Source organism: Struthio camelus, chromosome 2, assembly GCF_040807025.1.
Source record: "Struthio camelus isolate bStrCam1 chromosome 2, bStrCam1.hap1, whole genome shotgun sequence".
Classification (NCBI taxonomy): Eukaryota; Metazoa; Chordata; class Aves; order Struthioniformes; family Struthionidae; genus Struthio; species Struthio camelus.
This window is the reverse complement of record NC_090943.1, coordinates 129583120-129608989: the sequence shown is the minus strand read 5'-3', so window position 1 is coordinate 129608989 and position 25870 is coordinate 129583120. Positions and strand designations below refer to the sequence as shown.

At 39.0% G+C, this 25870-nt stretch overlaps 1 protein-coding gene across 8 annotated transcripts in view; it reads right to left on the bottom strand.

The window, feature by feature from the left end:
• Positions 1 to 1310: 1310 nt before the first annotated feature.
• Positions 1311 to 25870, bottom strand: part of STAU2 (staufen double-stranded RNA binding protein 2) — a 171899-nt gene continuing 147339 nt past the window's right edge. For 6 of the 8 annotated variants that reach the window (XM_068932499.1, XM_068932495.1, XM_068932494.1 and 3 more), the window contains 2 exons: positions 3270 to 3358; positions 1311 to 2419 (listed from right to left, as the gene is read on the bottom strand). In XM_068932499.1, the coding sequence (XP_068788600.1) occupies positions 2326 to 2419; positions 3270 to 3358 (183 nt within the window). In that variant the 3' untranslated portion in view covers positions 1311 to 2325. Of the gene's footprint in view, positions 2420 to 3269; positions 3605 to 25870 lie in introns of all 8 variants that reach the window. The other 2 variants (XR_011139188.1, XR_011139187.1) reach the window with 1 other exon arrangement.

The following is a 25870-nucleotide window of genomic DNA, read 5'->3' as shown; positions in this document are numbered from 1 at the left end:
ATCTGCCATGAACGCAACAAAGCAGCTAATCTGAAGATTACGGGGTGCATTTCTGTGGCTTTGCGTAGGGAACGTCAGCACGTTGCTAGTGGTCAGAGGTATCGGAACACTATGCAGCTACTGCTGACGTCTGGGCTTCAAAAGATTAAGGTTTGTCATTCACGCTCCGGCTGAGCATAAGATGCTATAGTCTGCTCTGGTTGGTTCCCAGATCAGTGGATGTATCTTGAGCTACTGGGCAAACCAGTACAGAGTAGGTTTGCCAAAGGGTTTCTCTGTAGTGGCTGGACCAGGAACACACGACAGAAGTACTGTTAATGCCTGGGAGGCCGTACTCTCAGTCTCCTTGTCATATTATTCCCAGCAACCTCAGCTTCTTGTCCCTGAGGCAAATGCAAATGATCAGAGTTGTCAATGAATAGGTCTGTCTCTTCCTTTTGTTCCTGTTCTCCATGGGAGAGGACAATAATGCCTTTTGTACGCTGGCTGTGTGCTAGAAGGTACTGCTTGAGCACAGACTGATCCTGCTTCTGAACTACCTCAGCTGGCTGCTTAGCTGAAGGAGCAGTAGACTTTCTACTTTGGTAGCCAATTAGGCAGATAGCATATCCTTGAGAAAGACACTGTGAAAGATCTAAGTATTTTTGTATGCTGCTACCTTAAGAACTGGAGTCTGCCAGGTGCCAAACGCCTCTGGCAGTCTCCCAGTTCTGTGGGAATTGAAAGGCTCAGCTTGTTCCAGACTGTTTTATACGCCACAGAATCAGACCCTAGATAAACTGCAAGCTCTGAGCACAAAGGCTCTTAATCTGTTGGGAGGAGAGTGAATCATACCCCTGAGAAAAACCGACTTAGAATTTTTAGCAACCACTCACCCTGTAAAAGCATGATAGATGTTGCCCTGAAAGACTTTCACAGAGGTGAATCAATTCCACTGTAGCTTGCACCATTTCCGTACATTGCTCTTTGTCTGTTTACCTGAGTGAGTCACCTGGGTTGTGATCTCTGGTTTACATGCTAAAATCTTGTGCAATGTTGTCACAACTGCTGTGCAGTTGGTAGCTGCCTTATGTGTTTATCGCATAAGGCTTAAAATAAATAGTTGTATTTAAGATAAATAAATGACTTAAATATCAGTATGACTGCTTTAACATAATAAGCTTGTAGAAGGTGGACTCATAGAGAAAGGTACGCTGAACCCTGGTTTTGGCATTTTGGCCAGTCATTCCTTAGTTTGAAATTCTTTTTTTCAATCCATTTTCTGAGTTGTCTAAGCGTGGATGATAAAGAAAGAGACGACACTGTCATCGTACACATGAACTGATGTGGTTTTACTGCATTTGGCCACACACTCGAACGAATATGCTGGTACAGAGCGCAGCCGCAGGTCTTATCTCTGCTGCTACTCCTTTTACAAAAGAACGATCTTTACATCGACAGTTTTCCTTCCTTGGCTAGATAACATTGCAATCCCATCTTTTGCTCTTGGTCAGAATGCAGAGATTAAAAACACTCAGTTGATGCAAACGGTGGGTTGATACAACACACAGAATGGGGTGTAGATGTGCTTCACACAACAGAGAGCAGAATTGAAGGGGGAAAATGTTGCTTGGAGGCAAGACGCCTCTTTAATTGATTATGGCAAGGAAAATCAAATACCATATCTGCTTTTCCTGGAGTATACTGAGACTGATCGTAACTAACATCTGTTCATGTTAAGCAAATACTTGTCATGATTTAAACTTCTGTTTGCATACAACTCTGAGTAGTGCATCTTAAAGTCATACATATTCATATAGAATGAAGAATGCATAATGTCTGCATAAAAAGATAAGCTGTATGACTATATATGAAGACAACAACTACAATTCTCACAGCACTGTCATTGGTTATTTTTAAAATATTCAAGCATTATTTAAAAAACAGTAAGCTGAACTTAAACTACACTACGAAAAAATTGTATAACTGAACCAATGCTGACTTGTTTTCCTCAATATTAATCAGTTTTAAAATTTCCCTTTTTTATCTAACACTTTTTTTTAATTAGTTGTTATTTTAACCTCCAGTAACATGATCAGATTTCTTCTGCCTCTGGGCAACTGAGTTATGCTCTGATCTCAGGCTCTAAGGGAAATGTTCGATTCTGTTTTTTTCCGCAGTTGAATAAACAGTACCATGTATACTATCTCTTGTGTTAGAATAGTGTTGTCTTCACATAAGACTCAAATAATGGTATTAGTCATCCATTTCCTTGTACACATACACCCTATTGCGTGTTGACAGGTTTATAAGGATGCAGTGGCAGCCGTGGGCGCTGGGAAGCTCCTAGACGACAGCCTTTGAATCCTTGCAGTCCTGAGCAATGGTGCCTGAGTTAGTCTGTTTATTGTCTGCTTTCTCTCCCAGATGCTTGACTTGTCTGAAAGATTAATACATTAACAAGAGTGGTAAGGTCCAGGGTTGCACATCTTTAAGACATGTTTATTAGCAGATGGCACATGAGATTCAAAGGTCACTATGGAAGGTAACATTTTAAAGTGAAATAACAATATTTATGTTCAAATACTAGGCTGATGAGATCATATGGAAAATGTTTCTGATTAAATTAGTTTATAAAAAAAATACAATATGTCCTTTGAAAATTCCAAATGCCACTTACAGTCTTTTTTCTCTTATTCTATTACTTCCTAATTTATTTAGTAAGAGAAGGTTACCTTTTTACTTAAGCAGACTAACAACTGGAAAAAAATCTATACTAGGTTCTGAAGATAATCCTGCTTTTTGAAATTACTGAAAATCCAGCGCGAAACCTGGATCTATTGTCTGCTACTTAAAACTAACGCTCCACATACAGGTTTTTAAGATCTGACAGAGATTTTAACCTACTTTTAAATTCTCTAAGGTAAAATTCATCCTGCAGACATAAGGACTTACAGGCAGATAGCCATTTACAGGAGATATCACGTGCTGTAACACATTTGACAAAAATCATGCTATGCTAATTACAGAGAATCCATAAAATAAAAAGAAAATCCTTCTCTTTAGCATTTCCATAGGAGGACTGACTGCCTAATAGTTCATTACTTAATACTACTTGTAAAGCTAAACCTGAAATCCTGTTTATGCTCTCAAATTGTGAAAAATTTTATGTAAATTCCAAAGGAAATTTTTTTGCACAGGTTTAAAAGGGCAGCTAAGCTCTTAATTAACATTTCTTATCTACCATGCCACACAGGCATTAAAATGCAGAGGATTTAAAAGGTACTTACTTTTCAAGTGATCCGTTTTCCACTTTCATAGCCCCTTCCACTGGATCCAGTCCTTGTTCTGAAAACTGTTTCAAGGCACTTAACGCTGCCTAAAGAAAAAATGAGCTGTCAAAAACCCCCGCTAACACAACAATATTAACACCAAGTGAAGGAAGGTGGGTATTTTACTTTTAAATCATTTGCTGTATTTCCAGGCCATTTAGACTACAAAGCTAATAAAGAAGCTGCATAACAGTGCCATGATAAACAGCTGTGTTTGGGCACAGGTTTGAGGATATCTTCATCTTCCTGGGCATGCGAGTGACTTCCATTCATGTTAATGAAAGCTGCATTACCTAGACGAAGAATAAGATACAGTTTTAGGATTCTTGCTTCTCTGGTCTACAAAGTCTCTCTAGCCTCCTCACGTGCTTTCCTAGAGCCTACGCTTCACGGAGCTCCTATGGAAGGATTCTGTCTTCTGGATGATCACAAAAGTTGTGAGTAACAGGAAGAGGGTCAGTAGGACAGTACCAACGGGCCAAGGCTAGGTCTCAAACAATCCAGTAGACTGGCATCTTATACAGAGTTCAATCAAGTGTGTTAAACAGGGTGAGCCAATACAGGATCATAGAGCATCAGCAAAAGAATGATCAATTTTACAGCTCAGATTTTTCTGCATAATTGCATTCTTTATAGAGCAGCTTCTCTCTCCTCTTCACGAGTCCTGCTTTAGTTCAGTGAAGCAAATTGTTCTTCTCTCACCTAACTGCTTTGGCAATAGACAAATGATTTTTCATAATTAATTTAGCAAAGTGTGATTATGAAACTCTCAGATACCACATGTCTCCCTTCAAAAACACACCTACCGTAGTAAAACGGTAAAGGTCAGTTCTGTCTCAAAGGTGAAATTAAAAGCAAAACTGAAAAATAGGTTTTTCTATTTAATCCCTCCCACCTAAGTTGCACTTAGGATTAATCACAGCAAAAAAAAAAAAAAAAAAACAGGTAACTTTTCACTGACATTATCATAGAAGGTAACACCACAAACACTGGAACTGACTGCAGGTCTTCTAGCATTGCTTTTCATGGCCAGCCCAACAAGCACCTTTTAGAAATGTGGGCGTTGCTCTCTTTTTAATTGACACTACAGAAAGAACCTGTGTTTCCATTTCCATTTCCCATTCTTCTTGGGCAACCGGGATACTGTCCATAACGGGAGCTGCCACTGTAGTGAAGTACTAGATTTGCTTTCATAGTAATGCTCTGTCTGGATTCTCTCAACAGCTCCTTTTCATTATTAGACAATGTGTATTTTGGCAAGATAAATAACAGCACAAGAATTGCGAGACTGCCCTAGACTAAAAGGCCATGTATCCCAGATTTGTCTATAACAATGACTAGTTTCTAAAGCTTCGGAAGGCACTCAACATCCGTAATCGACAAAGGTGGAATCTTTCTAGTCTGTGAGGTTTTATGTTTTTTTGTCCTAGCAAGCAAATATAAAGCTACACATTTCTCAAAATGTCTTGCTCAGACTATCACCGTTACTTGCCTGTCCACTTTCCCTTTGCCATGTCTTCCGGGCCTCCTGTATCTGATGGCTACTCTGCTCTCTACTTGCTCCTTCTTCCCATCCACTGATAATTTTTCCCTTCCTCTCAGAATTCCTGCCGCCATATCTTTCTTGTTTCCTTTTTTCCACGTATGGTTTGTCTCAAAAGTGCTGAGCCTGTTTCACTCAGTAACTTCTCCTGTTCTAGGATCTATCACTTCCATCACCCACTGGGCTCCCCAATCTCCTTCCTCTTTTCTCCTGTTTTTCTTGACATTTGGATGTATTTGCATTTTCTTACAAGACAGCTCTTCTTCTACCACCTCTAGTGTCCCTCATAATTTCAGATGTGTATTCTCAACCCCTACAAGCTCTGATCACCATCTGCCTTTCCGTTCTGCATCTTGTCTGCACAGCAAAAATCAACAGGTTTGTTCAATCCAAATTTCTCCCAGTGGCAACAAGGTTTTTTGTCCACTCTCCTTTTAACTCACCTGCTTGCTGTAGTAATGCTACACTTTTCTTCATCCTAATTTCTCCCTTCTATTCCTCTCCTTGGGCTCCTTTTCATCACAATATAAAAACTGCTCAGCAAGTGAGGAAGGAAAGAGATCTGGGTTCCTGTGCTCCCTTGTACAGGTCTGCTTCTCTATTTTACTTTAGTTAGTCATGGATGAGCAACAATCAGAACCAACCAATTCACGGGGTAGGGACTGGCAGGCAAGTATCCCTTCCCCCCCCCCAAAAAAATAAATAAAAGCTATGTGCTTTCAGATAGAGAGTCAAGCTATCTTGCTGACTTTCACCTGGTCCCATGCCTGGGTAGAGTGGTTCAACATCAACTGACAGAATTAAATCTATCCAGAAACATACAGCAGGTGTGTGCAGTCTCCACCACTTTAAAATGGGTGATCCTGCTCAACAAGGCACCAGGCTCTGAATGTCTAGTCCTGAGCCAGGCTCTAGAGCTACTGGACAGGGCAAGGAGGCCAGCTGGTCTGTGTTACTGTCTCCTGCCTCCTTCCCTCTCTCTAAGCTTTCCTCAGCTCAGAGCACAGGCTTTCCTGATCACCTTTTGGAGGCACCTAGCTACTGGCCTTATATCAAGTCTAGACATCTAGGCTGTGGTTTCATAATATGTCGTTTTCAGACTAATTTAATTCTTGCTGCTCTCATACTGTTTGTTCCCATGTCTGCCCCATGACATCCTGCTCCCTTAGCTGGGCCAACACAACCGATTGTCAGGCTGGGAAACAGGTTAGAGAATAAATTTAGCTTAAAAATACCCTGCCAAATTAAAATATATATGCCAATATATGTATTTTTAAGCTGGCTTAATGGGCACAGAGGATGGAGGTGGAGAGCCAAGCAGGGGTAGGTATGTGAAATCCCATGTCCTGTACTCCTGAATAATTTACTTTCAGACCACTTGAGACACTCACATCCTACTGAAGTGAGGCACCTAAGTCTTAAGCAACTTAAAGCCTAGGTTGACTGCCTAAAACAGGCGTTCTAAATCTTGTTCCGTATATTTAAGGACACATTCTGCTAATTTTCTCTTAACTTTCAGCTTTGTCTCTGACAACAACACAGGCATTGGCTGCTTATATTCTCCCTTCCTCTCTTGCCTGTTTTTCCTAATGAACATCAGTAAAATGATCACCCTCTCATTTATTTCTTATGTAAGGCAGTCTAAAAACCATTACCAGGTAGCACCGTGAGGAGAAAAGTAGGCTGAGACATCCGCTACTCCTACACAGTTTTATTGCTACTTCATCTATTTCTTGAACCCACCTCGTTTGCTTTTTTCGTATCTGCTTCTAGCTTCCTGATCTGATGCATGAATTGTAAACTTTTTGTGGAAGAACTGTTTGTTCAAGATATTTGTCTGTACGGTGGCTAGCACAATGAGGTCCTGATCATAGTAAGTAATAAGAAGTGCCAAATAACGCACGATTAGATCACAGGTTCATCATATGATGTGCAGAACAGTCTGATCTTGACCAGCGGTCACTAACATCCACAGATCATCAGCAGAGGAATTGAACCAACCCAAACTTCTTAATTCCTTTATGGAATTCCTCTGAATATGAGTACTTTCGTTACTTACTACTAGTTTACTCATAGAATTGGCTATTGCAAAGCATACCACACAAATTGCAGAGCAGCTTCCAAGCTTGCTTTCCAGGAAAACTACTTCAGAACATCCTAAAGGAATATGAGCCAGTATTTCAACAGAAACAGCTCACAACTGCTCTTCTAACAAACAGCAGTGGAAGAAGTACTGCAATATAAAAATGAACTCTCTTGTCTGTAAACATGGATCATTACTATATTGATGTCAAGGATGCAAATACGGAACATGTAGAGGAAGTATACAAAATGAAGCTGTGTAACGATAAGGTGTGTAATTATAAGCACTGTTTAATGCCATCACAACTTTCAAATCCGAATGCTTGTTATACAGTGCAGTCTAACTTCTCCATCACACCCTCTTCCAGCTATGCCCTTCCCAAACCCATGCATGATGTAAGACCTCAAAACTATCATATTTCTGAAACCAAGTATCAGAAGAGGGGAGTGGCAGGAAAGCAGTCCTGTGCCTGTATCCCTGATCTTCCAGTTAGAGGTGTAAGGATGTTTGTGTGAGCAGTGTTGAAGAGCCGCCTTGTATATCATCTCTCATTGCCTGGTTTCTCACCTTTGCTGCTCTGGAAGATTACAATCCTTTCAAAAGCTCAAGCTTCTCACTGCAGAGTCCCCACGCCCTAGCATCTTCTGCCTCAGTCCCATATCCTTCCTAAGCCAATGCAGAGTCCCTCGTCTTCCACTCCTTACTAGCCACCTTAAAGCTCCAACTTATTTAACAGCAGAGGAACTCATCTCTACTTCTCCACAAATCCCCCCACACCTAGGCCCCTACTTTTTCCTGCTCCTAAATTCTCTCCCATCCAAGAACCCCAACTGCTCTCAGCTTCCAGAGGCAAACTTTCCTTCCCCAAGTCCTCCTAAACTCCTGCACCTTACAGCCCCTCTTTACTTTCCATTCTCCTCATGTGTTTCAGGTTTATGTATATGATTCCTTTTGCATGGAAATATGTCTCTCTTCCCGTAAGATATCTGTGAGGGAAGACTAACGTCTTATCTCTTGGCTTTTTACAACAACATTTGAATTTTGGGAAAGTTTCTTTCCTTTTTAAAATATTCCTTAACTGAACATGACTGAAGGGCCATACATGAAAGGTAGAGGGGGGCTTACATTATCTTAAAAGCTCCTGCTTTTCTTTCTTCTGGTTCTTCCACAGCTTGCTTATGTTTGGAAGGATCAGCAGCTGAGAGAAGCTGAGAGACGCTCATAAGTAAACAGTACTCTGGACCTTAATAGATGTCTTTAATGATTCTCCTCACCCCTTCATGCCTCTAAACAGATATGAAGATGCTAGATTTAGGAAGGAAGCTGGTAGCTGGGAGGCTGTGCCCTGAATAGTCAGCAGAGTGACACAGAATCTGAGTAATCTGCAGTGAAGAAGAGTTACAAGGAGACATTAGGCTAATTTATCCATGATTCAATTCTATTCCTCCCAACAGGTTTACACCACTTGGCTTAAATACAACTTGTGAATGGCAGATAACTTAGGTTAAATGAAAAGGAAAGAAAAGAATGGAACATTTGACAGTGAATCTGGTGAACAATTTCCTCTTGTAAAGGCTCAACACTTCCTTCCATTGATATTTTTCTTACAATAGAGCATCTGCACAGATATAGAGAAATATTTCTCTCCCCCAGAAGATTTTACAACTGTTTTGTGAGTGAAGCCCCATAGGTTACAGAACAGATGTCCTTACACATTTCTTGTATCACTTGTTTTCTATGTAGCTACAGCAGTGCCAAAAATACGATGCCAACAGGATGCACCGCACTGCTCGTTGTTTGTCTTGGCTGCCATTTCCATTCTTAGTATGTGTGTGTATCAGGATGGGGATGGATGTTTCCAGTCATTTTTTTAGCTTTCCTCAAGTCAATTAGCAATTAGTAAATAGCATTGAAACTTGTGAATATTCTTCCTGTTTCCCGCTCTGGGGATTAAGCGTCTTGCAATGGCAATCTAGAAACATTAGATCATTCTTTTAGCAAGAACAGCAGTCAAGCACTACACTAGCCCATGCATATTTAAGCTCACATCCTCATGATAAAGGTTTGACATTTGTTTTAGCACAGTATGTGGTTTGTGTTTTTCCTCTTAAAACTATATTCCATTTCAGATTATTCCATGAAACTCAAAATAATAAAATTTTGCTGTTCTCTGTGGCCCTTCCAGTTGACTTTATTAAGGAGGTCTGAGACATTCCTAATAAATACACTGCTTGACATTGTTAATTCACTGGGGAGATGTCTCCAAACTTCAGTTTCTTAAGTTCCTAAAAATATATATTTTCAGTTTGGCCATAATCAGTGCTTTCTGAAGGCATAAAAATACGATTAGAAACAGCTTTGGTGCAAAACTGTATTAAGTCAATGCCCGGAGTTAGGCCATGCAGGTAAAGAACTCACTGTCTTCAGTAGCTGGGTCCAAGTTCAAGGTTGAGTTAGCAGAGTCAAATGGTTCACTGTGACCATACTGCCTGTAGCCACATGCCATGTATGTGAACCAGACTCAGGCTATGCCTGAGTTTAGGCTTCAGAAAATACTTGTGTGCCCAGTTAAAACGACAGGCAGATCTAGGTCCAGTCCCTGATTTCACTTACAAGCCAAAAGCCTATACAACAGCATGGTTAATGCACAAACAAAACTGGAGACTCAGAATCTATTTCTGCCCACAGCAATGGTGTTAGCAAGTGGATTTACAAACACCCAGCAATCATCTGTTCTCTAAGCTAAGAGAAAAGAGACACCCCAAAGCACAGCTTCTCTGCCCTTCCCAGACAGTTGAGGCCTCAAAAGGCAATACCATCTGTGCAAGAACATTGAGGCAGAGCTGTCTGCATCAGTAATGAGAGGCACTTCATGACTTTTTAATATGTAGATTTAAATTTCACATCTAAAGGCTATTTGAAAAAACCCCAACAATATCACAGCTGTAGAGGTGAGTTTGAGGACGTATTACTGTCCCAAAGCTAAGCAACTATTTAAATTTGTACGTATTACAATTTTGTTCTTTTTGATTGTTTTTGCCTTCCCTCGATGAATAAATTTTTGACCAAGCCTCCACCTTGCCTTAACTTGTCCACATCCAAAATTGCACGCACACACGAATGCACAAAGAGAAGATATATATGCTTGTGTGGCCTTACATACATACACACAAAATAGCTAAGATTTGACTCCTTAGCATATCTATTTAATCCTCCCAAATTTACCAGGCTGGCAACATATAAACTAAACAGGAATTATGTGATGGATACTGTGAACAAATCCCTTTTCCCCACAGCTTCTGTTATAACTGAATTTACTGTATCACAAGCAATAACTTTTGCCAGGAGTTTTTGCCACTTTCCTCACAATGCACTGTTTCCCTCAGTTGATTAGATTTCATGTGAATCAATGTTAACATCTGTTTAAAAATTAAATTTCAGAAAGGCTTTTCACACTGCACAATGTAAACCTTAATTAAATGACTTTACGCCCTTTCCTCACACAGTTTATGCTACGCATAAAAAACACAGGGCTATAATCTGATTAACTCATGTAGTTTACATGGAAATAGTATTTTCCAAACTGATTAATCTCTACACAAGGGAATAGTCACCTGATTGACAGGCACTAAAATTAAGGCTGCTGATTGCACCTGTCAAGAAAAGGGGGTTGGGGGATAGGAGTCCCATATCTTCAAACAAGGAATGATGGATGATTCATGGATGTAGCTTAGAACACTTCTGAAAAAGTCCCACCTACTACTTAATGCTACCCCCAGGCAACTGATGCAGCCAGCATTTACATGACACATAATCCACATAGAGCCTGAGCTTGCCAGCTTTCTGGGGATAATCCTAAAGTAAGGATTAACTGTTCTTGATCAATTTTCCCAAGATATTAAGTAGAGTTTCTATCAACAGCAGCATGCACGTGACCTTCTTTCACGTAGTTTTACTGGACACACATCTCCACGGTTTGAATTCCCCCACACCTCTCAATATTCCAAAAGGTAGACGGAGCAAAAGACTCTCTTCAATACAGTATTTTATTTCTGCAGATTTTCTCCTTCAACAATCTATTTAAGTAATAGGACTGGTTGAGTCACCAATACAGAGAATCAGTTTTGCATTGACTTATTTTAGCATATGAACAAGCACACTAGAAACATGACATTCATTCTTGTGACTACGCAATAATTCCAGAAGTAATGAACGGTGAGGCGTTATCTTAAAGCCTAAGAAACAGCTGAATGATCATTTGAGGTGAAACTATTCTATTGCTTTTATCATGATTCAAGAGTTTATGGTCATAATGAGAAAAAATAAAGCACCTCATTTTTAAAATAAGCTTTAAAAGGTATGTTTTTGTATGAGGAGTAGCTGAGCAATAATACTGAGGACCAAACTTAATACTAACCTAAAAGATTAATCCAGCATGAAGAGGGTAGTCTGTTTGCCAAGTTTAGGTTTCATTCTTACTTGCAGATGGAAATAAGAGAGGAAAGGATAGCTCAAAAATTTGTAAGAGACTCAGAAAAAAGTTCTTAAATCTGTATCTTCTCAGACTCCTCCCTCTTACTTATTCTTAACTGTGAGGAGAAACATTTTTGAAAGCTATCAACATAATCACTTTTAAGAGGGTTGCATTTAACTTTAGTGCTTTGGAAAATATTGTCTTCTAAAACCTTGCATCTGACACATATTCCTACTCAGCCTCCACTGCTTTCTAAACTCAAAACCTCAATTTTGTCAACCTCATAATTGTTGAAATTGAACGAGCAAAGACAGAAAGAATAATGGATCACTGTAGCTTACTTAGTAAGATGCAGAAAACAATTTAAAATAAAATTCCTAAGCATTTACACCATATACTAAAGAATTTCACCAGAGAGCCACCCAGCAGAAACAATTTACAAACATCATACAGTTCATAAAACATTTTGGGGAGCTTGTCTGTGTTCTAACTTGTTTCTCTAGATGCTCTTACTATGTTGATAAACACTTAGTCATTCCCTGGAAAAAGCAAGCCCACCTTGGAAGATGCATAGGGCCCAATTTGTAAATTAATCTTTTTTGCAGTTTTGTATTCCCAGTCAAAAGCCATTCAAACACTAACTTTCAGAAGAATGTAGATGTCTAAATAATATAGACATTTTCATTAATTAGAGACCTCCAAATGATAGCATTTAGATGGCTAATAGTTGGATAGGTAGGCAGAGGTTTTAATCATACAGTCCGGACAGCACTCAAGCATGGGTGTGAAGCTGCAGATTATAGGAAATTTTAAGAAATGTGGCTTTAAAGCTAAAACTGAACACAGGAGAATGTATATCCTCAGGCAAAATCCTGCACTAGCAGGAAAGAAAGGCCATGAATCACTGTCTCTTTCATCACTAATGGCTGGAAAATATCCTTGTCAGCTGTGTTCTCAGAACACTTTGGTTTAGTTATTTATTTATAGGCATTTCAACAAATCAAATTCTGCACTGCTATATATTTGCATCTTGACTGTCATTAACCCTATATATATATTGCAGGAGATTTTGATCTCCTGATTTTAGATAGGTGGACTAAAGCTCTTAGCTGTGTAAGATGTGGTGATGACTTCTAAAATAGACTGCAATAGCCAATCCTCTTCACTAGTCTGGCCTTTTTTAATATCACTACCACAGCTTTTACAACATGGCTAGCAGTATATAAAGGAAGCAAAGATCTTGCCATTTATCCTCAAGGTCAGGGAATAGGCCCTGACCATTAGCAGTAGTGTAGACATGGCCAGAGCTGTTTTAACAAAGTAATTATCTCCAAACCATGTTGTAGTAAAACAAGATATAAGCAATTTCTCTGCTACTTGAGAGCTTTTTTAGGCAACTGTCAATGCAGAGTGGTCAAAATTAAAGTATTAAAATATTTTTAAGAATCCTCAGAGAAGTTCCACACCAAAACTTGCATATAACAAAATTCAAGCCACCAAATATCACTCAGTGCTCTTCAACATGCTTACTCTTCCATATAAAATAAACTGAACCTGTAAAACACACTCACTACTTTGCACTTCTACTTGCAAGTACCACATTCTTCATGAGACAAAATGGCACTAAGGAGCAGAGATGGCTTTACTATTTCTGCTTTTAAAGAGAATGAAACTGAAGTGAAGAGAGTGCATGACCACATAAATTACTGGCCCAAGGTCAAGCAACAAAAAAAAAAGAATTAGCTTCAAAGCATACAGCTTTACTAATTCATGTGCACTTCATCATAGCCTAAGATAGACACTGGGATATTCTGAATAGGAAATAGTATTTAATGATAGAAAATAAAACCACAGTCTACACTGCAGCCCTGACATTAATTCAAGTGCCTTATTCCTGTCACTACCACCCAGCACATTGTAATCTTCCCATTACTGTTAAACACTTTTCAGGAACTAGTGGTGAAAAGGAACCACTCAAGAGAAGAGGGCAGCTGAGAACCTCTAACAAAATCATTTGTTTTGCTGAAATGTTCTAAGAAGCCTTCTTTTTACAATGTTTTACAAATATAACCTTTTTTTATTCTTTACTTAAAAGTTTGACAAGTTACTATAGCTAAAGACTGTACTCTTCGCTTTAGAAACAGGAGCAATTTCCTAAATATCAAATTCCTTGTTTTTAGTAATTTTAAAACAAAAGAATGTTTATTCTCTCCTACTGAGCTGATTACCTTGGATTTTAAGTGCGTGTCAGGCTAAACACGACCAGAAACTCCAATTTGAAAACAAAAGTAATAGATTACACTTAAGGCAAAGGACTACCCATTGGATTATTCAAGTACAGCTTGAACAAAGGGGGAGTTTAGGGTTGTAGATCCTTGCATTACAAAGCCCCTAATGAAACCCACTTACTAAACTGTATTGTGTCGTGGCTTCTGTGTAACTCTACTCCTGTGGCCTGTATATAGCCATTCCGAGAACGAAACTTCCACCCTGAAAGCACTAATGACCAATCACCCTCTTAATTCTACAAATCTCATTTTACAGTGTGCATGTATGTACCACAAAGTATCAAATCTAGACTGGCAGCTAACAGTGTTACATTTACTATACACTGCGCGCAATTTGAGAAATTTACTGTAGAAATTTGAGTGCTTCCAAAGCACAGACAGACAAAAGTTTTTGATTCTGATCTCACACTATTTTTATACTGCATTAACTGTTATTTTTCTCTTAATTGAAGTTGATTTAAGTGAGATCAGAATCAGGCCCAAGAGCTAAAGGCCGGACTTCTCATATGAAGCAGTTAGTAATGTAAATTTGTCCTTGCTAACTGTTGATGGCTTGTCCTCATACCATTTTAACCTATAACCATCAGCTCCTTTAATGGAAGTGTCTATAAAGATCTTCTCTAAAATATGCTTTTCCAGCACACTTAATGTCTTTTAATGTCTTTCCAATTAAATCCAGATGTGAAAAGCTTAAGGAACAGTTCTCAGGACTGAAAAAGATGACATAAATCTTGCAGCTGACAGAGATCCCACTGAGCTCAGTTGGGGAAACTCACAGAGGACTTCTTGTGGGCCAGAAAAGCTGCTGGGTATAAAGACAGATGTGTATGCTCCTATTAAAAATTTAAATAAAAACTGACTCCTACAATGAGGTATCCACAATTATCGGGGACATTACTAACTCAATCCCTCAATGTGCTGAGCACATCCTGTGTGGTACAGATTTTCCTCATCTTTTTGGGAAGTTTATCAGGGTTGAAGGGCGTCACATCTTTTAAAGAAAGAGTATCTCACCTTTCAGAACCACGGCTTTTAAACCAGTGGAGGATCTGGTTCTGGAAAATGCTGTCTGTCTTAGTTTCATACTGCAATTGAGATAATATACTCAGCAAAGTGAGTCTCTGAATTTCTGCCCTGTCTCCTTTATCTCCTCCATAAGCAGGTTAGCTGACTAAATTGTGGTATCATTACAGAAGAGATCCCAAATGTGCTATTAATTATAAATTCTTACTAACGTGATGGGAAACTGGGCATTCCTAGCGACTGACTACCACTGCTGGGCAAGTGCTGTTTGTGCAGCTGTCAATTTTGGGTTTATTTTGCCATAATCACTTGTATACTTTCAGAATTTTTTTATTTTTGCTTCAAATAACAGTAAGTAGATCATCTTTTTTTGCCACTCTCCAACTGTTTGGAAATGTGGGCTCAGCTCAGACCACATCTTTCAGAGGCAGGAAATACTGCCTCCCCCCCACCCCCCCCACAGCTTGTGTTAAAGAAAGTTTCTAGAAAACTGCCCAGTTGTAACAACTTAAATTCTCTCCTGCCCTCCTGCTACTTATTTATTTATTTATTTTGGAAACTGCTAAAATATCCAGACAGATCAATGATTTTTAAAGAGCTATATGATCATGAGACAACAAAAGGAAAAAAAGGAAAAATGTTCCAGGACAGGAGAAAAAGCCATTTGTAACTGAAGATGAAGTTTGAGCCCATGTTTATTAGTGACAGAAACTTCAGTAGACACATTTTGGATAGTCTTACTTAAATCCTTTTTCTAATGCCTATAAAAAAAAATCTTAGCACAGTTTATTATCATGAGTGTGTATGCGGAAACATGAAACTAGGTACCTGAATTAAGAATAATCTTACATACTCAAGTACCACAATAAATGATCAAATACAGGATTTGGACAATATTGCAGGCCTAACACTGAAGGTGGTGGGCTCCTAAAAACACGTAGAGAGTACTTGTAGATAAAATTCCTCTAGATCTCAATTTGCTTTAATTTCCACCGTGGCTAGCACTTTGCAAACTATCACTCCTGCAGGGCTGGATCTGACTCCCACCAAAATCAGTGCTTCATGAACATCACTCAGGAGACACTAGGAATGCCCTTCCCTTGGAATGAGCCTGCTGTCTCCACAAGGATCCCAGTCTTGGCTAGCTCAGGGAATGAGCTCAAATCTCCTGCACTTTGCTGCCAGGGACCACCAGGCCAGCTCTGATTTATAGTTTTTTCTTTACAGTTTTATGATACAAGAATGTTCACTTGTAATTACAACAGTATTTTGTTGGCTCTCTGCCTTCACTTGGGTATGCACAACACCATATCCTTCATTCCAGCTTTTTTATGTCAAGATCCAAAATTTGAGAAATGTATTATGAAGATGCTGCAGATCTTGCTATTCCTCAAAGAGGTGACTAGCATGTATTTGTTGGGGACGACACATGATCAGCTGGTCAGGACACTGAACTAGGACTCAGGATGACAGCTGGTCACAACTCTTTCAAAATTCAGGAAAACAACTAAAACAAGAAACAAACCTTCTTATGGGAATATGTCAGTTTTGACAAAAGGTTTTCTAGGCCCAGGATAGACTCTCCAGTCAAAACATCACAGACAAGTGTCATACAAAACCACTGGGCTAATGACTGTGCTGGGGTGACACGATCATACTTGCTTGTTCTTCTGCGTGAAAAATTTCAAGATGTCCCCAGATCATTTCAATCTTGCTATTCTATGTAGGATAAAAAATCTGCTTCATTCAAAAGGCTGACCCTGCCACTAATCTGCTATGTGACCTTGCAGAACCACTTTAGCTCCGTATTTTTCAAACATGTGCTTAGCTCCTGACTTTGAGATCCTCAAGTACTATATTTTGATCAATTTTGATATACATTTGATTTTGTTATTTTCAGTAGAGGTATTTACTTCTTCAGAGGAAATTCCAGGTATTTTAGATACCATTTAATAGTTAACTGTCAAACAATTTCCAAGTCTTTTAAACAAAGGATACTTCTGTGCTAGCTTAATTTATAGTGCCATATATGTCCTACTTAAAGTGGCTGTGATTAAGAAGAAACACTAAGCTTAGATTTTTCTACTAAATGAGAAAAGTTTAAAGCCAAGAAACTGTATCCAGGATTTTAGCTGGAAGATGAAATAAAGGGCATATTTGTTCCTGGTCACTGAATTTTTAACCTGGGTCTGTCGCTCCTGCTGTTAAGCTCCTATACATTCCTTACTAGCATGTAGCGTCCAGCAGTTCCAGCTCTCAGAGTTTGGAATTAGAGGTGAACTGCAAAATAAAACAACTTCTTGGGGAGAGTAGTGTGTGGCCAGTGTGAATGGAAAAAAGCAGCTGTAAAAGTTAATTTTCAAAAAGAGGACTTCTCCCACAGATTTTAAAAAAATTTTAGATCAGATGTATAAATTCCAACTTATCATTTGCATCTGAGGATTCTGACAATATCTGGAAAACTTGGAAGATATTGTGAAAGCTGGTGGATACTACCCAAGCTGTATTTCATCTTGCTCCTTAGTATAGGCGTGAAGAGGAGCTCAGCTTTTTATCTCAGGTGCAAGAATACCTTCCAGGTGCCCCAATGTTTCTCTTTATTGTACAGCCAGAAGAAAAGTCAAAACCACTTTTTTCTAGCATCAAAAGAAACCTAGGCTATTTCTGTACCCTCGATCCCTTTTCAAGGTTATATTCATATTTTTAATTATATTATATATTCTATAGTAAAATATTTCAGCCTGTCTTTTTACATACATAAAGAAGCAGTAACAGAACTTCATTATTTCTCCTTTTCCCTCACAACTTTGTCTTTCAAGGGTATTCAAGTACTTCTTAAAGGTGAAAAAGTGGAGAAAAGCTAATACACCCATTTATCACTTCAATGATTGAGTTAAATGACAGCATTGCAGAACACTCTAGAAATACATAAATTTTTCCACCTATTCCAATGCTGCTATTTTACACAAAAATTCAACCATTTATTTAGCAACACGTCTTGAGGTGAAGGATTAATCTTCATTAAAATCAGTACCAGCTGTTTTCCTGTTCATTTTGTGAAGTGATAGATGTACTTTTTACTGCATTATTCTGTACTTTCTACTGTTAAAAGCTCCCACTTTTAACAGAAAGGCCAAATCTACCCTCAGATTCAGCTTCTGCTTCAATGTGCATGCTCATTTAAATGGGCACTGGCTGTGTGCACCTGGATTTGTCCTATAATCATTAACTTCTACCTCTACCTAATACAACAGGCAGAATGATAGAAAGAGTCCTGATGTTGTCGGATGGATCAGGCTCTTTCAGTCATCTTAGTGAATGCTATCCTACATGCTTTTCTCATAAGAAGGTATACAGGCTTTTCTCATAAGAAGGTATACATTGGGTGCTGTATAGCTCAGAAAGTACTTCAACAGAGACATCAATAAGCAGGTACTAGATTTTCTCAAGAATTCTGATTTCTTAAGTTCAGGAACTTGCAACTGCTAACTGGCAGCTCAGCAACGCAGATTAGACAGTCCTTGACTCTGATTAACGGAGCTCTGCAACTACAGACCTGTTTTTCTTCCATTTGCAGTTACAGTCGAAAAAACAGATGTACGTCCAACAACTTTACTGAACAGCTGGCTTTTAGACTGGAAGATCTGCTAACGGCTATTTTATCATTTCATCTTAACACTTATTATTAAAAACCATTAACTACAGCTGTCAAAAAGAGATTATTCAAAATATTGCTAGTTACAAAATAACCTGTCAGGGTTAAATTCAGTAAAGAATCTAGGTGCTTACAAATTAGATACTGCAACATCAAGGTTTTAAATAGCAGATTCCTGGAAAAGAATCAAAGGTACTCAGTTCCTTTATTCAGTGTAAGAGGAGAGTTTAGCTTCTCTGAAGAACCGGCTGAAAAAGCTGCATGCTGAATATGGAGCTACCTAAAGGCAATGAGGTACTCCATACCCAGAGATGAACTCCTGCTCCTCTGCGGTGTGAAGTCAGGGTTATACGCAGAGGATCCAGGATCTTGGCCTGCTGGGATCTAGAGACACACTAACGTCTCCTCCAGATAGTTGGCTATTCCAGCTCATGTACAGACTTGAGCACAGCCCACTGTTTTCACTGAAAATACGTTTATCTGAGAAGCAGGTAGAGGTGAGACTTACCTTTTTTTTTAATGGCACAGATGTTGAAACACATGCCCAGAGGCCAGGAGATACAGATTTTAGATTTCTTGGCCTCAGCCAAACAAACCACATTTCCCTTCTCCTAGGTGATGGTCTAACTTCCAGGTTCAGTGATAAAGAAGATTCAGCTCTTGAAAGTGGGCAGCTATGCAGAAAAATAATTCAGGATTCATGGGTCATGAAAAGATGCAAGAAAGAGCCTGACTCTGTAGCTAATGGTCACAGGACTTACTGTGCTGTGACCTGAGGACCATCCCATGTTTCCTAGATTACTTCTGTTCTTTATCCAATTACCACTTTAACACCAAGTTCAGAAGTGATGAAAGCAGGAACTGTAAATGAGTACAGTGGCTGCTCTAACCAGTAGGGCACAATAATATTCCTTGCTGTGCTCTCCTTTTATGATCCTGAATATTTTCATTCCTTGTTATACAGTGGCACAGATAGCGTCTCCTATGAGATGACATTATGAATATCTTAAGACTGCGGAAGAAACAGAGTCCAAGTTCATATTTCCTGCATAAGTTTATGCTACTGTGCAAAGTACAGAAACCATTAGCAACTCTCCTAACACAGCTAAGAAGGAAAGCCTTCGGGTTGCTATTTTGCCTTATATTTTTGCCTGCAACACATTTTAATTAATACACAGCTGTATCTTCATAAAAGATTATTATTTATGTAAGTAATTACAATCTTTAATTATTCCAGCTGTCTTCATGCAAATGATTCCAATAAGCCTGCTCATCTATGCAAACCTTATCAGAGGATTTCCAGGATCAGGCTACAAGCAGTTTTACTCTGCCACGATAGGGGAAAATTAAGTTGCTTAAAATCAGTGCACTCACAACAAAAGAAAAGATATTAATGTAATTTATACAGCAAAAAGAGTAAAACATTATGCCCAGGCTTACTTAGCTCTACGAACTTAATACTTACATCTGTCACATAAACAATACAATCATAGCGTCAAGGGAACACTAGCTTTATAAGGCTGCCACCAGACGTGGACAAAATACTAACACGCATAACCATGCATATTATGCAGAAATATTTATCAGGTACAAATAAGACCTAACTGAAACCATGCTTCAGATAACTGCCAGGCTAACAAGTTACCATAAAGAGAGGAAGAGATCAGACTTATTCTTTCCTTCACAAAGAAATCAGAATAAACAAATCATATAATGTTTGGACACCAAACTCCTGAAACAAAGAAGCCTCGAAAAGATCTTAAAACCACCCACAGACTCTGCATGCTGGCCTGTGATTATACAACTGGAGAAGATCATCCAAACTGCGATGTAAACCAATGTCAGTCTGCAAAAGATAATACTACAATGGTTCTAACAAAAAAGTAGAGCAAGTCCCTGGAACAGCTATGAATAAGAAATGCCTTTACATTTATCTAACCATATTCTTCCTAAATGACAAATAGTTTTTTTTAAAACTTAGAGAAAGAAGATCACCCTCATTTTTAGAAATATATATGACATACAGCATAACTCTTTCTCCTGGGGACTACATATAAGAAGAGGAGCTCAAATGTTGCAGCACTTTCAGTTCTTTCAGGAAAATAGAGGATTTCTGTAGACCATACTTCTTCTACCTCAAAGCTGTAGTTTTTCTCTTGTCCTGACAGTCTAACGTAAAGTATTCCGGATCTAAAAAAACATGTTCCTGTCTAGAAGAGACGTGAAAGGGTACGACCAGTTCTCTGTCCATAGGTATATCCTTGAAGAGTAAGACCCTGTGTACAGTGTTTAGGTTAGGCTCCAGAAGATGGAAGTCACACAAAAATATTAAGGACTCTTAAAGCACTGGATTAAGGCAGTTCCTCTGAAAGTAAGTTCTGTGATTTATCCATCTGTGGCCTGTTTCCACTGATTCTAAGATCTTGTAAGGCTCAAAAATAGTTTTCTCAAATCAGAAATTGGTAATATGATACCCCCACCTTCCCTTTTCCACACACTATGAGAAGCAAAGTCATTTCTTTCTTTCCAGTCATACCACAGAGGAATCTGGTCGTTCATATCTGAATTTAGCAAAGAAACTTACTTCATTCAAATCAACTGCCCCTGTAAATTGACTAATAATTTTTATTTCCCTAACATTAATCTCATTCTCGTCTTTAAACTGCAGTTGAGGGAACTGTAACTGGGTATCAAAAACGGGTATTGATCATAGAAAAGAAAACAAAAGAAGTAGTAATGAACTGACAGAGCTTGTTAGTCTTTTCCAGGAAAGTTGCAACAATTAACGCTATAGTGAATGAATATCAATCATTCAAATACAGTAAAAAGTTTCTGTATATAAGTAAAAGAAAATAAAGACTGGTGGATGACAAAGACTCAATAATCTTGGGAAAAAATGAAAATCTAGCATTTTTACACTTAAAAAGTCCACGAAAAAACACTTTAATCATTCAGAAAACAGCCAAAATATCATTTGTATTAAAATAAGTAAATCACCATTCTTAAGAAAGTATCTTCTGTGGACAGAATTTTTACACAGAGGCTGTTCCCTCATACAGATATTTGTAATTCTTATACTCCTATTTTGATAACATTTGGTCTTTTCCAGGTCTTATTTACAGCATTATGTCTGGCTAACAGTTGTGCTCCTCTCGTACCAGTGTTACTAGCAGTTGCATGTTCCATTAACAATACACTTGGGCATGAACCGTGCTTTTCAGGAAACTAGCTGCTGCTAGGGATCACTAACTCTTGTGTTTTATCTGCTGCAGCCATTTCATCAAAGCTGGTCATATATGAAGACTTAAAGTCAAGGAATTTTCTCCAATATTTTGTTATGATTTTCAATGTGTAATTCTAATTTATAATATTTATAATTTGAATATAAAATATTTGGATTTCTAGAGGCAAAAATACAGAAGTAAATTATGTATTTTTTAAGTTGTATATTAAACCAAAATGTAATTCCAACTTTCACTGGGCTAGGAGGAGGAAGTTCCCCATGAGCTGTCACATGTATGTAGATACTTTTTTGTAACACAGTACGATCGAATAAATTGCAAATTTGCTTTCATAGCATTTAAACTCACCACGTACACTACCTATTTTAATAAATGACACGCTTACTTTGCTAATTAGTTCTTAAAAGAGCAAACCCCTCCTTATAACAGCTGCGGTGGCCCAGATGCCATAAAATCAGCATGCCTTTGCTAGACCAGGGAGGGGCAGGCCCTTCATTTGTGCAGGCACTCGGAGACCTCGGCCAGAGCCAGCCATACGCAGGCAAATTCTGCACGATGGGGTTTGGACGGTGGGGCAGGGCAGGAGCGTGTGCCTAACTGGTTCATTGACTAAAATATCAAGTGGATTTATTTGTTGCTCTAGGGATGGCAAAGGTTCCTGGAGTTTTAGACCTAGTTTGCTGGCTGGAGAGCAGCTCCAGCCACATGCCTCGATCTCCCTGTTGCACCACAGCGCAACGGCCCCAGTTGCTCTGCTTTGGCAACAGGATCAAGCTCTCACCCTGAAAGACTGATTCCAGAAAGAATAAGATGTGTGCACACTGAACAGCAACCTACCAAGTAGTCAAGAGTTGATCGGTTTTGAGGAACAGCAAAGTTTGGCAGGCATAACAGCTGCTTGGGTCTGTTTGGCTTGTGGGAAGCTAACACTTTCTATTGTCTCTACAAAGCTATTAATACACTGTTACAGAAAAAAGAGAAGCAAAAGCAGCTTCTCCTGGAAAAAAAAGTGAAAGTTCTTCCTTGCAAAGCTTTTGTGGAACGTCCTGCCTGGCAGTACGAGGTTTTCTCAGTGAAGGGACAGCACAAAGCTATTCCTCCTGTGAGGAATATTACTCTATCTATGCCTCATTCACATTTTTCAACAGTTCCCTTTAGCAGTGAAAAATCAGTCACCACATCCATTTCACTGTTGTGCCTTTGATCTCCATGTTGACTTGGCTGACGTAACGCTTGCTGTACCTAGGCATCTCAAGGGTTTAGCCCTAAATCTAATGACAATGAAAGAAAAAGGTTTTTCCCTCAAATTTTCTGTAAAAAGAAAAATATAACTAGAGGGTAAGGTGAGACTTGAGATCAGACAGAAACTGATCTGTGATCTTCGTCATGCAAATGAAGAACTTAGTCATGCAGTCTTCTCTTTGGTGAATGCTACAAGGCAGGAGTAAATTGACAGCTGCGCTCTCATGTACTCTTCAATCGTGGACAGTATTTTATTACTTTGCATTTAGATGTACAAAACTCCATGCACCTGCACTACAGAGCATTAAACCCTGTATCTAGTAAATCTGCTAAGAGGAAGCCAATTCAATTGGTGAATTTATTTGATGTGGTCACTCGTTATGAGGTGGATTGAAAGCACAAACTGCTGCCAAGCCTAATACTGCAGAAAAAAAATGCAGGTTTTTACTGATGTGAGTAAAATGAGTGACAGAGTAAGGACAGTTTGCTGAACACTTGAAAAATAAATTATTTTTGAAACGAAGAAACAAAGTGTCTTTGTTCCGTTTTGACACCTTTCTTGACTTCTGTTACCCACTTCTCCTTTTCCCATTCCCAAGGAAGGTTCCATTAATCATTCCTCTAATGGAAACACTTGTGTCTGATCACGAAGCGGTGGACACAGGCATAGTCTTGGGCACGCACTGAATGAGAAGCCCAAGGGAAGCCTAGCTGAAGAGTTTGGGAAAGCAAGGATGCCTTTTTAAAATAAACTTTGGAGAGGTCAGCAGGACAGCAAGAGGTCAGCACCAGGCAGCCAGTGGGTGGATGGCACAGGAGAAAGACAACAACACTTGTCATTAATTATATCTGTTGGAATGCTACACATTTTCCCCCCCAAGTGGTAGTACTCCAGACATCCAAGTACAATCTCTCCCACGTCCTACTCGACCCCAGGCAGGGCACATGCCAAGAAGCTTTCTTGCGCTAGAAGCCAAGAAGTAGCTAATATGAGTGGAGGTTAAAGAATTTAAATGTGTCCCTCCACTTTGAAACATTTTTTCTCCAGTTTAAAGCCATCCCCTTATATCTGTCTCCTCTGCCAGTGAAATATATAAAGATTCTACTAGAGCTAAAAATGGCTAGATTTCTGTGCTCAGCCTCAAGCTAACAAAACTCTTCCTTTGAAGAAGAAAAACTGCTGGGAACTAGACTGCACAGAACAAGAACTCCACTACTACTTTTTACCTCGTAAAATTGATTCTGCAAGATCCTAATACCATGTACCACTTACCATGTGCAGATATATCTGATCTGCAAAGAAGTTTTCTCCTACAAACATTTTTTGCAAATGATGATAGAATATATCACTTGAGGTGATTTCACATGTTTTTCTCTTGCAAAACTTGGAACTATCCCTATGCCTAAGGCTAACTGTTTCATAACAAGTAGCACCTTTTATTTTAATAAAAGCTCCAAGAAGTTGCTGATTGGTGAAGAAATAACCTGCTAGTAATTCACAGACGGAGCCATTCCCAGTTACCCTGAGCTCTCTAAGATACAGTTGAAATTCTCTGTCTCTTGTCAGTGGAAGGAGACAGCTATCTCTGGAGGATGCTCTATCCTGTCCTGAGCAGATAGGTGGGAGGAAGCATCGAATGCTTCTCTCTGTACTTTCACTATAGAGAAACCTATAAAACTAGGTAAACCAAGATACTTTGCAATTGTCTGAAAGTTATGCAAGATGTTTCAGTGAATTACTAAAACATCTTGAGTGACTTTTTGTGGCTTACAAGGAAATGTGGTTATTGGAATCACAGAATCACAGAATCGTTTAGGTTGGAAGGGACCTCTGGAGATCATCTAGTCCAACCTCCCTGTTCAAGCAGGGTCAACTTGAGCATAGTCATATGCTCATATATTTTACGTCATGTATTAGCTGTTCACGTTGTAAAAAATTCTGCCCATTTCTGCAGAGTGGCCTAGGATGTCTTAAAACCAGCTACACTAGTGAGGTTCCTTTGTGTAGATGGAAAAAAAAAAAACAGAATCTGGGGAGATCATCCTGGAGCACAGTGGGGTTTCCCTGTACTCTGCAGGATCCTATTTGCACTAACGGAAGTATATTGAGATAATGACTTGAGCAAGCCTGATCTGGATATTAAAGCCCTGCTAGAGGGTTCTGATTATTAAGAGGAGAAGAAATGAAAAGTTTGCACTCGAGGCATTGAATAGCATTGTGCAACTCTGTGGCTTAAGGAGAAATTCCCCATGATCCAGTGAATCTCCCTAAACAAAACCCAGCTATTTAAGATTGTAATGGAAAACAATAGATCTTTTTGTAGAGAATAAGGAGACCTTTTAGAAAAAGAGGACTCCTCGTGTTGGTCAAAAATCAGACCTTGACTGTGTTTTCATGGGAATCATGCATCAAACAGGGATTATTCAGACTGAGTACTACAGCTCTGTTTCAGAGCTCAAATATCAAGGTGGCCCTTGAATCCACAGCTTCAGAGCCCAAATTAAGTCATCATATATTTTTGAGAGTTTTTATTTAACTTTTTCTCTGCAGTTTTCAAGTTTTCATACAGTCATAAAACATGGGCAAGAACATGCTCACCCTACAAACAGAATAATATTGCAGAAGCAAATATACATTGCGGTAAGGCACAGTATCCACAGGAAAGTATTCATCATTCTTTATTGAAAAAAGAAAAAACTACTCAGTGCTGAAAAAGTAGTAACAGAGTAAAAGTAACCTCTTAGGTGGATAAAGAACTCCAGAGTGCCCCACAACATTCAGCACTCAGATGTCCATTCTCCAATCACAGCGTTGAACAAGAGTATTAAGAATAGAGACTAAGTTATCTGTAAGAATATAATAAGCAACCCTTCCTGCCTTCCCCTCGGAAAGCAACAGCAAATAAAGCAAAGAGTGAGCCTGGTTGTGCTGATTTAAACCACTTGTAAAGCTGCAGTTCTGAGTTATGCTCATATTAACCAAAGACCGGATACCAGACTTCCTCTCCT